Raw genomic sequence first — 14,950 nt, 5'->3', positions numbered from 1 at the left:
TGTAAAGAAAATGTGTTGTTTATTGGGTGGTTGCTATCTCTACTGTGCTTATATACGTTGAGTGTGTTTCTTCAAATTGTTTCTTATGTGTTATGAACGCAGGTTTGTAATTGCTACTGTGACTCACAGATGAAAAGGAGGCCGCAAACAGATTAGATTTATCCTTGTTTTCTGTTGTGTATGTATATGTTTCAGGGTTAATAAGTGCAGGTATTTCAGTGCACGTGTGTGTTTTTTTCATGTTCCTGGCTGCTTTCTATACCTTAGCCATGGAAGTGTCTGTATTTATGTTTGTGCAGTATTCTTGCCAGTGTTGTTCTTTTGCTGATTTTATTACCTGTTTGCTGGCCTCTCGTTTCTCTCTGTAATCCTGCAAATCATTAAAATTAAAACTCCTTCTAGCCTTATTATAAGCCTTGTGTTTGGCACGTACTGCCCGTTCACAGTTCACAGTGTAACCATCCCAATCGGCTTTTTTAAATTTCCAGCTTACTTTATTGTTAACTGTATGTGTAATAGGTGTACATCTATAATGTGTTATAATGGGGAAGTGATCACTGTCGAAATTGTTATCATGTACACTCCAATTACACTTTCCGGCCAGGTCCGGTGTGGTCAATGTTAGATCTAACACTGACATTTCTAGTGTGGTTGAATTCACTCTTGTACCTGAACCATCATTTAATAGTATTAAGTCATTGTCTTCGATATACTTGTACGATGCTTTACCCTTTTCGTTGATTCTATTACCTCCCCAAAGGGTGTGATGGCTATTAAAATCGCCGCACATTATATACGGGGTACTTATCAATTGTTTTAAATGGGTATAGTCCTCATACAGATTGGTGACAGCTGTGTTATATATATTAATTACACGTATTGATTTGTCTTGTAGTTTTATTACAACTCCGACAACCTCCATATTTGGACTGGTTATATCTAGTTCATGGTATATTAGGCTATCCCGTACATATATACCGACGCCTCCTCGTCTCTGTTGGTTTGGGCGATTTTTAAGTATAGGTGGATAAAAACCTGGTATATCAAAATGTGTATGGTCATCTAGCCAAGTTTCTTGTAGACATATAATATTTATTTCTGGTCTACTTTCCATATATTTTAATAATTCTGTGCCATTAGCAAGTATGCTCCGGGCATTCCATTGCAGGATGCCGATACCATTGGTGGTTTTTGTGTTCATTTATGTTTGTGACATATCAATGGGAATAGTTGAAGGATCAACTTTGACACTAAATAGGGTGTCAAGCTGACCAAGGATGTACATAATTATAGCTGGCCATGTTTCTCCAGACTGGTATTTGCTATATACTGATATAGCTAATGTAATTAGCTTTTGTACAGGTATATTTACTGTTGGTTCCTGTGGACCTTGTGGGGGTTGTACGGATGGACGGGCGGATGGACGGTAGGACGATCGGGTGTCTTGGACATCGACGTCCACTATATCGTTTGTACGCACGCCTTTTTCAGTCGGCGCGTTTCCGGTTACGACCTGTGCAAAGGATTTTATTACCGCTTCGCGACGGGTACATCTTTCTTTTGTTTGAATTTTTATAATTTCAATTGCCTTTTTTCTGGCTGGGCATCCCCCGTATGCCGCACTGTGATCCCCCCCACAGTTTACACACTTTTTTTCTGTGTTTTCACACTCGGAAACTTTGTGGTCACCTCCACATTTCTGACACCTTTGTTTCCCCTTGCAGTTAACCGCCATGTGACCATACCGGTTACATTTATAGCACCTCAAAGGAGGTGGAACATATAGTTTAACTTGGTATGAACGGTAACCTATGTTTACTCGTTCTGGCAACACTTTATCATTAAAAGTCAGCTTTACTGTTGTGCTGCTATCTGCAGTGTCGTACGCTCTACCTTTCATACGTAGGGCTTTTGTGACCCCATTTTCTTTTAGAGTGTCTACTATATCAGCCTCGGACAGGTCGGGCGTAACTCCGTATATAACTCCATCAGTTCTGTTTATGGAGACTGGCTCCTTTATGGTAACTACAAACTCACCTAATTTACTGCACTTTAGGAAGTTTTTCTTCTGCTGGGAGTCTAAGCAGGTTACCATCAGGTCACCGTTGGGCATAGCTCTAACTCCTTTAACTGGATAGCCTGACACTGCAGATAAAGATTTCTGAATCATTATGGGGTTTTTGTTTCCCAGCTTTGTCTTAATACATTTAATAATCACATTGTTCTGAGGCGTACTCACCGGGGTTTCCTCTCTATCTGGTGTACTGGACACTCTTTTTCTTTTATGTTCAGGTCTAGAACTGCCGAAACCGGCTTTTATATATGTGTCTTCTTCATCACTGGAGTTATCAAATACATTCACATGCTCATCTTCCATGATGTCTCTGCATACAAGTTGCTAAGCGCAAACAAAGCGTAAACAAAACGAACGTAACGAATCGACGACGACGAACAACGGACGGACAACGGACGAGGGCACAAACAACAAACAATAGGAAAGACGACGGACGGACGTCGGCTCAATATAAAGAAATAAGATAATCGCAGTGATATCGCAGTGAGATCACGACAAATCAATGTTAGAGAACGTCGTATTGGTCAAACTGGCTCTATACCGGCGCCCTCCCAAACACCGATATGATTACTACCACACTGTACTGACCACTGGTCAGCAAAACGAGATAGTAATGAGCGACTGGAATTCTTCTTTCTGTGGCGGTTTGGGCGGGCCCATATTCGCCAGTCGCTTGTCGTGGGTATTTACAGTTGTCCCACGTTTTATGTGTTAATGTCGTGGGAGGGCGACCGAAAGGGGCCAAGAAGGCTTACCAAGAATATATAAAAAAATTATTTTATCAGAGAGTATATATGTTTGTTAGAAAAAAAAAGAGAAAAAAGGAGTTAACTGTTCAAAGTGTAATTATTGTATATGTTTATGAACTTAAGGGGAGTTATTTAGTGGTTTGTTATGTGCCCCGGGTCACTCAGACGAAATTTATTGCTAACAAATGTTTCTTTCTGGAATGACATATGCACATACACAGATCTGTGTGATTGGGTCCTTGGACCCGTCGGTATATATATAAATATGTACAACTGAAAAGGATAGCAGGATTTAAGGCCTTGGTGTGTATCAGGGATTTATTAACTATGTCGTGTAGTGTGGTGCTCACTTCCGGTTTGTTCAGGGTCCACAGTGGGTTGAACTAATCTCGGAAGTGTGTGGTGTAACGCCGGACAGCTGAAAAGAAGATCTGATATACTTCATGCATGTATAATATGATATATAAGATGACGGCATTTTTGTTTCATTAAATTGAAATTTAGCGTCTTCCCTTATACTTCGTACTGTTGGATGACGGGTGGTGATTCCCTCTATTTTAAGTTTACATATTAAATAATTCATGTGAATTTGGCACAATGGGTCCGCTGCTTCAACTTGAAGACTAGCCAATGATGGGCCCTTCATTTATACTGTAATTGGTCTAGATGCTGTAAATGTGTATTGCTTGGAGAATTATATACTTTGGCACCATAATCGATAACACTTCTAATTAATGTTTTATATAATATAAGTAAATTGTTTAATTAAGTTTAGTCGTTGTTCGCACCGCTCTATAACATAGTCAATAAGTGTGCTCCAGGTTAGCGCGCTGTTGTAAAAGACACCCAGAAATTTAGCTACGTTTTTGACAGATAAAATTGCATCCCCCATATTAATTTTAATGTCTGAAACCTTGGATTGAAAACTGACAGACCCTCTTTTCCTGAATAATACTCCAGTAGTTTTTGTTTCTGAGATTTTAAAGTATCACACCAACATAAAATATCAGTGATATCTTTTGAAAGAGCGGTGCTTAATAGATTTTAATTCCGGTGCGATTCCCAGACCGCGCTTTCATTGTCGAATTGTGATATATCTTTTTTGATACTAATACAATCTGATATATCATTAATACAAACATTAAACAGTGTCGGGCTGATAACCGAGCCCTGGGGAATACCATACGCTATGGTGTATACGTCCGGGTACGTTTCCGTTATAGTAATTGTATGGCTCGTCTCTCTGTGCACCCCCACAATTGACACATTTTTTTTCTGTGTCACACCTGTGTCTGACACCTTTGGTTTCCTTTACATCTGGCAGCTATGTTCGTGAAATATAATATGTTCCTGAACATATATAGCCACACCGCCTCCTTTTTATATTTTGAGTGGGTTTTTTTTATTATTGGTTGTTGGTAACCTGAAATATAAAATTTTGTTTCGTCAGTGGCCAAGTTTCTTTCAGACAAATGAAATTAATGTAGGGTCTACTCCCTATAAATTTTAACAATTCATAACCATGTTTAGTATACTCCGGGCATTCCACTGAATAATGCCTATCCCCGTGGTGTTGTTAGTAGACATATATTTTACTCTTGTACTGCCTCTCCGCGTGAATAGTGTTCTGTTACCTGGATTTTGACTATGTCTATGGTGGGTTTTTTTGTCATACAACCCCCGTAGGCGGCACTGTGAGCCCTCCACAATTTACATACTTTAAGTCCTCGGACTTACACTCGACCACCTTGTGGTCTCTCCCACACTTTTGGCATCGTAATGCCCCTTTACAACGGGCATCTATGTGACCGTATCGGTTACACTTATAACATCTCAGTGGAGGAAGTACATATAGTTTAACTTTATAGGTTCTGTAGCCAATGGCTACTCGCTCTGGGAGCTCTTTATCATTGAAGGTCAGTCGGAAAGTGGTGCTGTTTTTATCACTGTCGTTCTTACTGCCCTTCATACGGATGACCCTTGTTATCCCCTCTTCGCTGAGGCTCTTAACCAGGTCTTTTTCGGAATGTTCAATACTTACTCCGTATATGACACCATCTGACCTATTGGAGGTTACTGGTGTTTAACTTAAGTTGTTTTAGGGCGAGCAGCTTTCTTTTCTGTGTAGTGTCGCTACAGTTGACAAGCAGATCTTCATTGCCAAGTCCCCTGATGGCTCTGGTGGGATACTCTAGTTCCCCTGTAATGAGTTTTTGAATTAAAATTGGGTTTTTTATTCGCAAGTTTAACTTCTTGACATTTGATAATAACAGCATCTTCTGTTTTCAACTCACCTGGCTATATATTGGAGACTCTTGCCTCATTCTTTTGAAATCCTGTTTTAGAGCAATACTCTCTCCTGTAAACAGTTCATAATCCTCTGACAAGGTGTTCTCACTGGACTGCATACTGTCAATAAAATGGTCAGATATGCTCATCTTCTATCATCAAAATTGACGACGGATGTTGGCCTATACGGACAAATACCGTACTTTGTGATACTTTGGCGTCGGGATTACCTGATCTGGAAAAAACGACGCATCTTTAGATTTTTTTTAAATTTTATTTTGTATTATATCAGCATGCACAGGAACAATTTGTCAATAAATTACAGTTTCTTTCAATAAAATATATACTTACATGGATGAGTCTGTTATCTGTTTGAAATAATACTTAAAATAAATGTTATAAATAATAATTTTAATTAATGTTTGACATAAAAGTACTTAAAATCCATCAAATCATAATTCAAAAATATGGTATATCTCACTTAAAACCCGTCTTGTAAAAAGTCAATCGTACAGTGTAGTAAAGAAGCAGTTCAGATATTTTTCAAGCACTTGTAGCCTAGTATTGCAGCATTGCCTGATTCGCGGAAACCATTGAACACAATGTGATGATTAGCCTTTAGGTACTAGTATTCTATCGCTGACACAATCCACTTTGCAGACAATGGTTTGAGTGCTAGTAGTTTTTTGATGGGTACTGTCACCACAGGTTCATGTGGGACAGTAACGGACGGACGGACGGTCAGACTGACTTTTGGGGATGTTAAAATCAGCTACTCCGGAGTACGGTACTGGGTTGATTGTTTCCGGTGTATTCTCGGAGACTGATTGTGCAAAAGATTTTTTTTGTATTCTTGTACCGCCTCTCGACGTGAACAATGTTCCGTCACCTGTATTTTTACTATATCTACAGCCTTTTTCCTGGCCGTACAACCCCCGTAGGCGGCACTGTGTGCGCCCCCACAGTTTACACACTTTTTAATTTCAGCACCACAATCTACAACCTTGTGGTCTCCCCCACATTTCTGACATCTTTGTTTGCCTTTACATTTAGCAGCTATGTGTCCGTACCTATTACAATTGTAGCATCTTAGAGGAGATGGTATATACAGTTTGACTGTGTACGTACGATAGCCTAGGGCTACCCTCTCTGGTAGTTCTTTAGTATTAAAGACTAAACGGACAGTTGTACTGTTTTCACTGTTTTCGTATTATTTTCCCTTCATACGGATGGCTTTAAACACACCTATGTCGTTAAGGTTGTCTACAATATCTACCTCAGCCAGCTCGGTGTTAACTCCGTATATTACTCCTTCTGACTTATTTGAGGAGACTGGTTCCTTCACGCTTACCTTATACTCACCTAAGGTTTTAATCTTCTGGAGTTTTATTTTTTGTTGCTCATCAGCACATGTCACTACCAAATCGCCATTCCCCAGCCCTCTGATGTTCTTTGCTGGGGACTCTATAACTGCGGAAAGTAATTTCTGTATCACGATGGGGTTTTTAAGCGCCAACTTTATGTTATGGCCTTTAATTATCAGTGAGCATTTGTCTGGTTTACTCACCGTAGTAGCTTCGGCTTGAGGGGAGTCTTTCCTCATTCTTTTCCTCTCAGATGTTTTAGGGGTGGTAAACTCTCCCGTAAACCTCTCGAAATCCATCGCAGAGGTGGAATCTTCACATTCTTCATACTCATCCATGTTGCCGGAGAAGACCGACCTTAAGTTTATAGACAGATATCTACAGACAGACGGATTGACCGACGACGGACGTAGGGTGTGAAAAAGACGAACGAAATGACGAAATGACGACACAAAACAGACGACGGACGACGACGGACGACGGACGACAATATACACGAATGATCGCTAGGAGAAATACGTAATGCGTATGCGGTGACTGAAGGTGCCGGCGTGGCCTAATGGCTCAGTACCGGCGCCCTCCCAAACACCGATATGATTACAATCACGTCGTACTGACCACTGGTCAGCAAAACGAGATAGTAATGAGCGAAAGAAAGATTTTCTTCTTTTCATGGCGGTTTGGGCGGGCCCATATTCGCCAGTCGCTTGGTGATGGTGGTATATATCTGTCCCACGTTCTAGGTGTTCATGTCGTGGGAGGGCGACCGAAAGGGGCCAAGAAGGCTTACCAAGAACATTATAAAAAAAAATTATTTTATCAGAAAATATTCATATATATATAAAAAAAAGTTAACTGTTCATAGTGTAATTATTGGATATGTTTATGTACTTTAGGGGAGGTATTTAGTTGTTTGTTATGTGCCCCGGGTCTAGTACAGCCGGTTACACCCGACAGTAGAGGACGCCACTGCCTCCGTTAGGTACAGTACTTAGTCCTTTTGCCGGGCTTGGCCAGAAGTAAAGATGGTCCGGGGGTCCGTATGGTGTATGCGGTTTTACTTTTATCCATAGTGTATGTATATTATTTACAAAAAAAGAAAGAAAAAAAAAAGGTTATAAATATCAGGTTTATAGAACAAAAAATTATCTAAATTTGCTAATACGGAGGAGGATTTTGATTTATTCCGTCAAAAATAATGTTTTATACTTATTATAAGTAAAAATGTGAGGAAAACCAACCAGCTTTTTATTAGGTTACGTATGTTACTACGTATATTAATAATTTGGATTAAAAGATAAAATTAAAAAGGATTAAAAAATAAGAATGAAGTTACCAATGTTATATAAGGATAGTTAAAATGTACAATAATTGTACTTATGTATTTCTCTTATTCCAACGAGTTATTCTGCCACAATAACTGTTGTCTTTATTATTACTTACAGTACTAAAAAAGAAAAATTTCTTCAGTAGAGATTGCCAGGCGGCCATAGCCCTTTAGTGTCCTGGCCGGTATGATATAAGGGTGGTCTCCCCTGATCCACTCTCGTTCGGTGGGGGGTAACCCTTTAATATGGACATATTATAAATTAAACGATTATAGAGTTTAAAACATTTAGTAACTTCAAGATTGCAGATGTAAGATTTCCACATTTTATGCCAAAGATTTGCGAGAAGTTGTCAGAGTAAAAAAAATATTTGATGCAACGAGTAAAGAGAGAGATTTATGCCACCGGCATGCATACCCATCCGTATATATATGTACCCCTGGAAAAGATTGTATAAACATATTTGCCGGACCTAAGGCCTCGGTTGGTGACATGGTTTTGTTAATAGTGCGGTGCAGTGTGGTGTTTAGTTCCGGTTTGTCCAGGGTCCACAATGGGATTGGACTAAACTCGGATATGTGACTTTTAACTTTGCTCATCTGAAATGAAATTTGTATATTTTTCATACAGGTATAATATGACTTGTAGGATGGAGGCATTTTGCTTTGATTAAATAAGAAAATTGCATCTTCATTCAAACTTTGTATTGTCGGGTGCGGGGTGGTAATTCCCTCGATTTTCAACTGATGTTTGCTAATTAAGTAGTTTCTATTTAATTGATATGGCGGGTCCCCTGCTTCCGCCTGTAGGCTCGCTAGGGAAGTTCCCTTCATAGCTTGCAAACAAAACATCAGACATTTACATTGTAATTTATCTAATCGATCAATTTGTGTATTGCTGGCGGAGTTATATGCCTCAGCGGCATAATCGACTATACTTCTAATTAAAGTTTTGTATAGTGTTAGTAACGTATAACGGTCGCAGCCCCAACTGGTTCCGCTTAGATGCTTAATTAGATTTAACCTTTGCTCGCATCTCTCTATGATATAAGCTACATGTATATGTGCCTTCCATGTTAGGGCGCTGTCGTAATACATACCTAAGAACTTGGCTACTTTTTTAATTTCTATTACTGTTTCACCCATTTTAATATCAATGTCTGTTAGTAGTGATTTATACCTGGTTACAACTTGTTTCCGGAATAATACTGCAACAGTTTTTGTTTTGAAATTTTAAAACCCCATATTTCACACCAGTGTAGAATATTGGTCATGTCTTTAGACAAGGCATTACTTAATTTTTTTGCATTTCTGGATGTTTTCCAGATGGCGCTGTCATCTGCAAACTGTTATATATTTTTATTATTAGATATACAACTTGAAATGTCATTTATGCATATATTGAAAAGTGTTGGGCTGATTACTGAGCCCTGGCGGGGTACCGTTTTCGATCGGGTATTTATCCGAGTACGTCTCCCCTATACGTACTTGAATTGTCCTGTTCTGTAAAAAAATCTTTTATAAAACCATACATATTACCATTTATACCCATTTTCTTCATTTTATATAATAATCTCTCCTTCCACGTCATGTCAAGCACTTTTTCAAAGTCTATAAATACAGCTAATAGACTGTCTTTATTAACATTTGACTTCTGTATTTCATTTTCTAATTTAACTAGTTGGTCGGTTGTACTTCGATTCGTACGGAAGCCACACTGGTTTACTGTTATCATATTATTACTCTCTAAAAACCACTTTAGTCTGTTGTTAACCATTTTCTCCATGACCTTACATAATGTACAGGTTAGTGATATCGGTCTATAGGAGAGTGGAAGGTTGGGATTTTCCCCTGGCTTAAATATTGGTATTACTATGGAGTGTTTCCATTTTTCTGGTATCTTCTGTGTTTTCCAGACCATATTAATACATTTTAATACAATTGTTTGTGCAGTTACACTCAGTTTTTTTATACATGTTATATGTTATTTGGTCATCCCCAGGACTCGTGTCTTTTGTTTGCGCAAGCGCGTCTATAAATTCCTGTAAAGAAAATGTGTTGTTTATTGGGTGGTTGCTATCTCTACTGTGCTTATATACGTTGAGTGTGTTTCTTCAAATTGTTTCTTATGTGTTATGAACGCAGGTTTGTAATTGCTACTGTGACTCACAGATGAAAAGGAGGCCGCAAACAGATTAGATTTATCCTTGTTTTCTGTTGTGTATGTATGTGTTTCAGGGTTAATAAGTGCAGGTATTTCAGTGCACGTGTGTGTTTTTTTCATGTTTTTGACTGCTTTCCATACCTTAGCCATGGAAGTGTCTGTATTTATGTCTGTGCAGTATTCTTGCCAGTGTTGTTCTTTTGCTGATTTTATTACCTGTTTGCTGGCCTCTCGTTTCTCTCTGTAATCCTGCAAATCATTAAAATTAAAACTCCTTCTAGCTTTATTATAAGCTTTGTGTTTGGCACGTACTGCCCGTTCACAGTCACTGTTCCACCAAGGTATTGCGGAAAACTTATATTGTATTTTCCGCTTTGTGGGTACATACTTATTTGTTATTTTTACTATGGCACTTATCAATTGATCATGGCTTACTTCTATATTATTTATTTCCCTTTCACTACACTCAGTGTAACCATCCCAAGCGGCTTTTGTAAAATTCCAGCTTAATTTATTGTTAGCTGTATGTGTAATAGGTGTACATCTATAATGTGTTATAATGGGGAAGTTATCACTGTCAAAATTGTTATCATGTACACTCCAATTACACTTTCCGGCCAGGTCCGGTGTGGTCAATGTTAGATCTAACACTGACATTTCTAGTGTGGTTGAATTCACTCTTGTTCCTGAACCATCATTAACTAATATCAAGTCATTGTCTTCAATATATTTGTACAATGATTTACCCTTTTCGTTGATTCTATCACCTCCCCAAAGGGTATGATGGCTATTAAAGTCGCCACACATTATATACGGGGTACTTATAAATTGTTTTAAATGGGTATAGTCCTCACACCGATTGGTGACAGTTGTGTTATATATATTAATTACACTTATTGATTTGTCATGTAGTTTTATTACGACTCCGACAACCTCTATATTTGGACATGTCAACGGGAATAGTTGAAGGATCAACTTTGACACCAAATAGGGTGTCAAGCTGACCAAGGATGTACATGATTATAGCTGGCCATGTTTCTCCAGACTGATATTTGCTATATACTGATATAGCTAATGTAATTAGCTTTTGTATAGGTATATTTACTTTGTGGTCACCTCCACATTTCTGACACCTTTGTTTCCCCTTGCAGTTAACCGCTATGTGACCATACCGGTTACATTTATAGCACCTCAAAGGAGGTGGAACATATAATTGTACTTGATATGAACGGTAACCTATGTTAATTCGTTCTGGCAACACTTTGTCATTAAAAGTCAACTTTACTGTTGTGCTGCTATCTGCAGTTTCGTACGCTCTGCCTTTCATACGTAGGGCTTTTGTGACCCCATTTTCTTTCAGGGTGTCTACTATATCAGCCTCGGACAGGTCGGGCGTAACTCCGTATATTACTCCATCAGTTCTGTTTATGGAGACTGGCTCCTTTATGGTAACTACAAACTCACCTAATTTACTGCACTTTAGGAAGTTTTTCTTCTGCTGAGAGTCTAGACAGGTTACCATCAGGTCACCGTTGGGCATAGCTCTTACTCCTTTAACGGGATAGCCTGACACTGCAGATAAAGATTTCTGAATCATTATGGGGTTTTTGTTTCCCAGCTTTGTCTTAATACATTTGATAATCACATTGTTCTGAGGCGTAATCACCGGGGTTTCCTCTCTATCTGGTGTACTGGACACTCTTTTTCTTTTATGTTCAGGTCTAGAACTGCCGAAACCGGCTTTTATATATGTGTCTTCTTCATCACTGGAGTTATCAAGTACATTCACATGCTCATCTTCCATGATGACTCTGCATACAGGTTGCTAAGCGCAAACAAAGCGTAAACAAAACAAACGTAACGAATCGACGACGAACAACGGACGGACAACGGCACAAACAACAAACAACAAACAATAGGAAAGACGACGGACGACGGACGGACGTCGGCTAAATATAAAGAAATGATATAGTCGCAGTGATATCGCTGTGAGATCACAACAAATCAATGTTAGAGAACGTCGGTTTGGCCAAACTGGCTCTTAACCGGCGCCCTCCCAAACACCGATATGATTACTACCACACTGTACTGACCACTGGTCAGCAAAACGAGATAGTAATGAGCGAAACGAAAATCTTCTTTCTATGGCGGTTTGGGCGGGCCCATATTCGCCAGTCGCTTGTCGTTGGTATTTACAGTTGTCCCACGTTTTATGTGTTAATGTCGTGGGAGGGCGACCGAAAGGGGCCAAGAAGGCTTACCAAGGATATATCAAAAATTTATTTTATCAGAGAGTATATATGTTTAAAAAAAAAAAAAAAAGAAAAAAGAAAAAGGGAGTTAACTGTTCAAAGTGTAATTATTGTATATATTTATGTACTTAAGGAGAGTTATTTAGTGGTTTGTTATGTGCCCCGGGTCTAGTACAGCCGGTTACACCCGACAGTAGAGGACGTCACTGCTTCCGTTAGGTACAGTACCTAGTCCTTTTGCCGGGCTTGGCCAGAAGTATAGATGGTCCGGGGGGTCCCTATAGTGTATGCGTCTTAACTTGTATCCATCGTGTGTATGTAAAACAAACAAAAAATAACAAAAAGAAAAGAAAAAGAACAGAAAAAAGAATAAAAATAAATAAAAGGATATATTTATATAAGATTAATAAAACAAAAGGATTCATAAGTTAACTGATACGGTGGAGGATTTAGATTTACTCTGTCGAAGATAATGTTTTATACTTATTATAAGTAAAATATGAGGAGAACCAACCAGCTTTTTATTTGATTACGTATGCTTCTACGTATATTAGGTAAATGTGATTAAAAGATTAAATTAAAAAGGATTAAAAAATAGGAATGAGAATAAGTATGAAGTTACCAATTCTATATGAGAATATTTAAAATATACGATAATTGTACTTATTCCAACAAGTTATTCTGCCACAATAACTGTTGTCTTTATTATTTCTTACAGTACTAAAAGGAAAAAGGAAAAAATTTTCATTAAGGATTGCCAGGCGGCTATAGCCCTTTAGTATCCTGGCCGGTATATTATATGGGTGGTCTCCCCTGATCCACTCTCGTTCGGTGGGGGGTAACCCTTTAATATAGACATATTGTAAATCAAAAGATTATAAAGATTTTAAAAACATTTGGTAACTTCAAAAAAAAAAAAAAAAAAAAAAAGAAATAAATGAATAAATTAAATGCAGCAAGTACTATGTAAAAATTAAATTATTTGATGCAACAAGATTTATTTCACCGGGGAGTTTAGATCAGATTTATGATAGTTGCCAGAGATTATGTTGCCAGACTTATTTATTGAGAAAAACAGTCGTATTTTTCCGTTAGATTTACCTCCCTTGGTCCACTACTGCTTCTAGTGGAGAGAGGGCTTGATATTTGGTATAGTACCAATGATAATGTGTTATTATCAAATAACACTTAGGTATTTGGTTTAAAAAGCAAAAATAGTTTACATACTGATTCAAGGATTTGTTAGTGGTTAGTTTTTCGAAAAAGAATCCTCGAACGGTTGAATTATCAACGGCTTTCTTAGGGAAAACTGATGATGTACATACGTGTGTTAATAAACTATAAAGCCCCGTAAAAGAAAAAAGAAATTCTTTAACATCAAGTTACCGCCTTTCCATACAAGAGTGTGATTTAAGTAATTGTTGGATAAAATATACAATAGGTACGTGTGTATAAACTTCGTGTACCGTATTCGGTCACTGTAAATTCGGTCACTGGGCCATACAGCTGTAGGATTACACAACTCCATTCTACTTTCTATCTAACCAGTAGTTGGAGTATGTGTTAACAACAACGGTGTATATTGATGGTGTATAAGTCAGAAACTGCGGTTGGGGATACCCCTACCAGGCAAGCTTAAGACTTAACTCAATTGATATATGAATATCTGCATCGTTAGATGTTGTCCCCACACTGTTGATATTTATTTTAAACTTTAATATATTTGAGGAGTACATGTTTATCACACTCTTGTCGGTCTGATCTCAGCTAACCATCAGCAGCGGTACTTAGTGTAGTGATGTATATATTTGACCCTATACTATTTAAAAATCCTACTGAAAGGTTTATATGGTTATTCCTAATAGAGGAAAAATCCTAACATTGAAAAAGAAAAATCCTCCCTATTTATTTCCGGGCGTTATGTAATATAGTTTGTAGAAAATGTACATGTATCAATGACGCAGCAAAGATCATGGACTCCCCCCTTATTTATATATGCTTATTTATGTCAGAAAAGGGTGGGGGCTTGGGGACTAGGACTAATAAGGTATGCCGTGCAATACGTCATGCCACTAATTGTCCGTCCCCCTAATCCTAACACTAGATTAATAGACCTATTCTATTTTCTAATGAGGAAATATATTTACCCCGGTGGGTACTGTTTTTGTGATGAAGTATTTCAATTACTACGTGTAATTGCTTAATATATTGATATATTTAAAAGGTGCCTTATTATAAGGTCACTGATAGTAGAAACGACAGGCCCCTGTGTTGGTACCCGCCGTATCCACCAAGTGTATTAAAAGGTACGTGCCAAACACATCGTCAATTATATTACCGCAAGGAGTTAAATATGAGTATATATATATATTTAAAATATTAGAGGGCCCCTGTCATTCCAGTAGATGAGATGTATCGTAGTACTGCAGTGGAGACATTTGGTGCATCTGAAAACAACTGAATCAATTTTATTGGATTAATATTATCCGTGTGCAGGTCTGCATCTCGGTATAACCGCTGTCTCTGTAGATAGAAACGATCACATTTTAAAAGATAGTGTTCTACTGTCTCTGGGACATTACATGTCGCACAAAGGCCATCTACATGTATGTTCATTTTATATAAATAATGATTTAGACAGCATTTTCCCAATCGCAGGCGAGTATATGCTTTAACCGATTGTTTGTTTGCAGATGGGATTTTTTTATAATTTTTTTTCAGGTCTGGTAAA

At 38.1% G+C, this 14,950-nt stretch overlaps 1 protein-coding gene across 1 annotated transcript; it reads right to left on the bottom strand.

Annotated features, from left to right (window-relative positions):
- Positions 1–1,201: 1,201 nt before the first annotated feature.
- Positions 1,202–2,377, bottom strand: LOC117324602. Its single transcript, XM_033880523.1, has one exon. The coding sequence runs from the start codon at positions 2,375–2,377 to the stop codon at positions 1,202–1,204; it is 1,176 nt and encodes a 391-aa protein (XP_033736414.1).
- Positions 2,378–14,950: the final 12,573 nt, after the last annotated feature.

This window comes from Pecten maximus, chromosome 3 (assembly GCF_902652985.1).
Source record: "Pecten maximus chromosome 3, xPecMax1.1, whole genome shotgun sequence".
Classification (NCBI taxonomy): Eukaryota; Metazoa; Mollusca; class Bivalvia; order Pectinida; family Pectinidae; genus Pecten; species Pecten maximus.
Note: the sequence above shows the minus strand (reverse complement) of the source record. Positions and strands in the feature narration are given on the sequence as shown.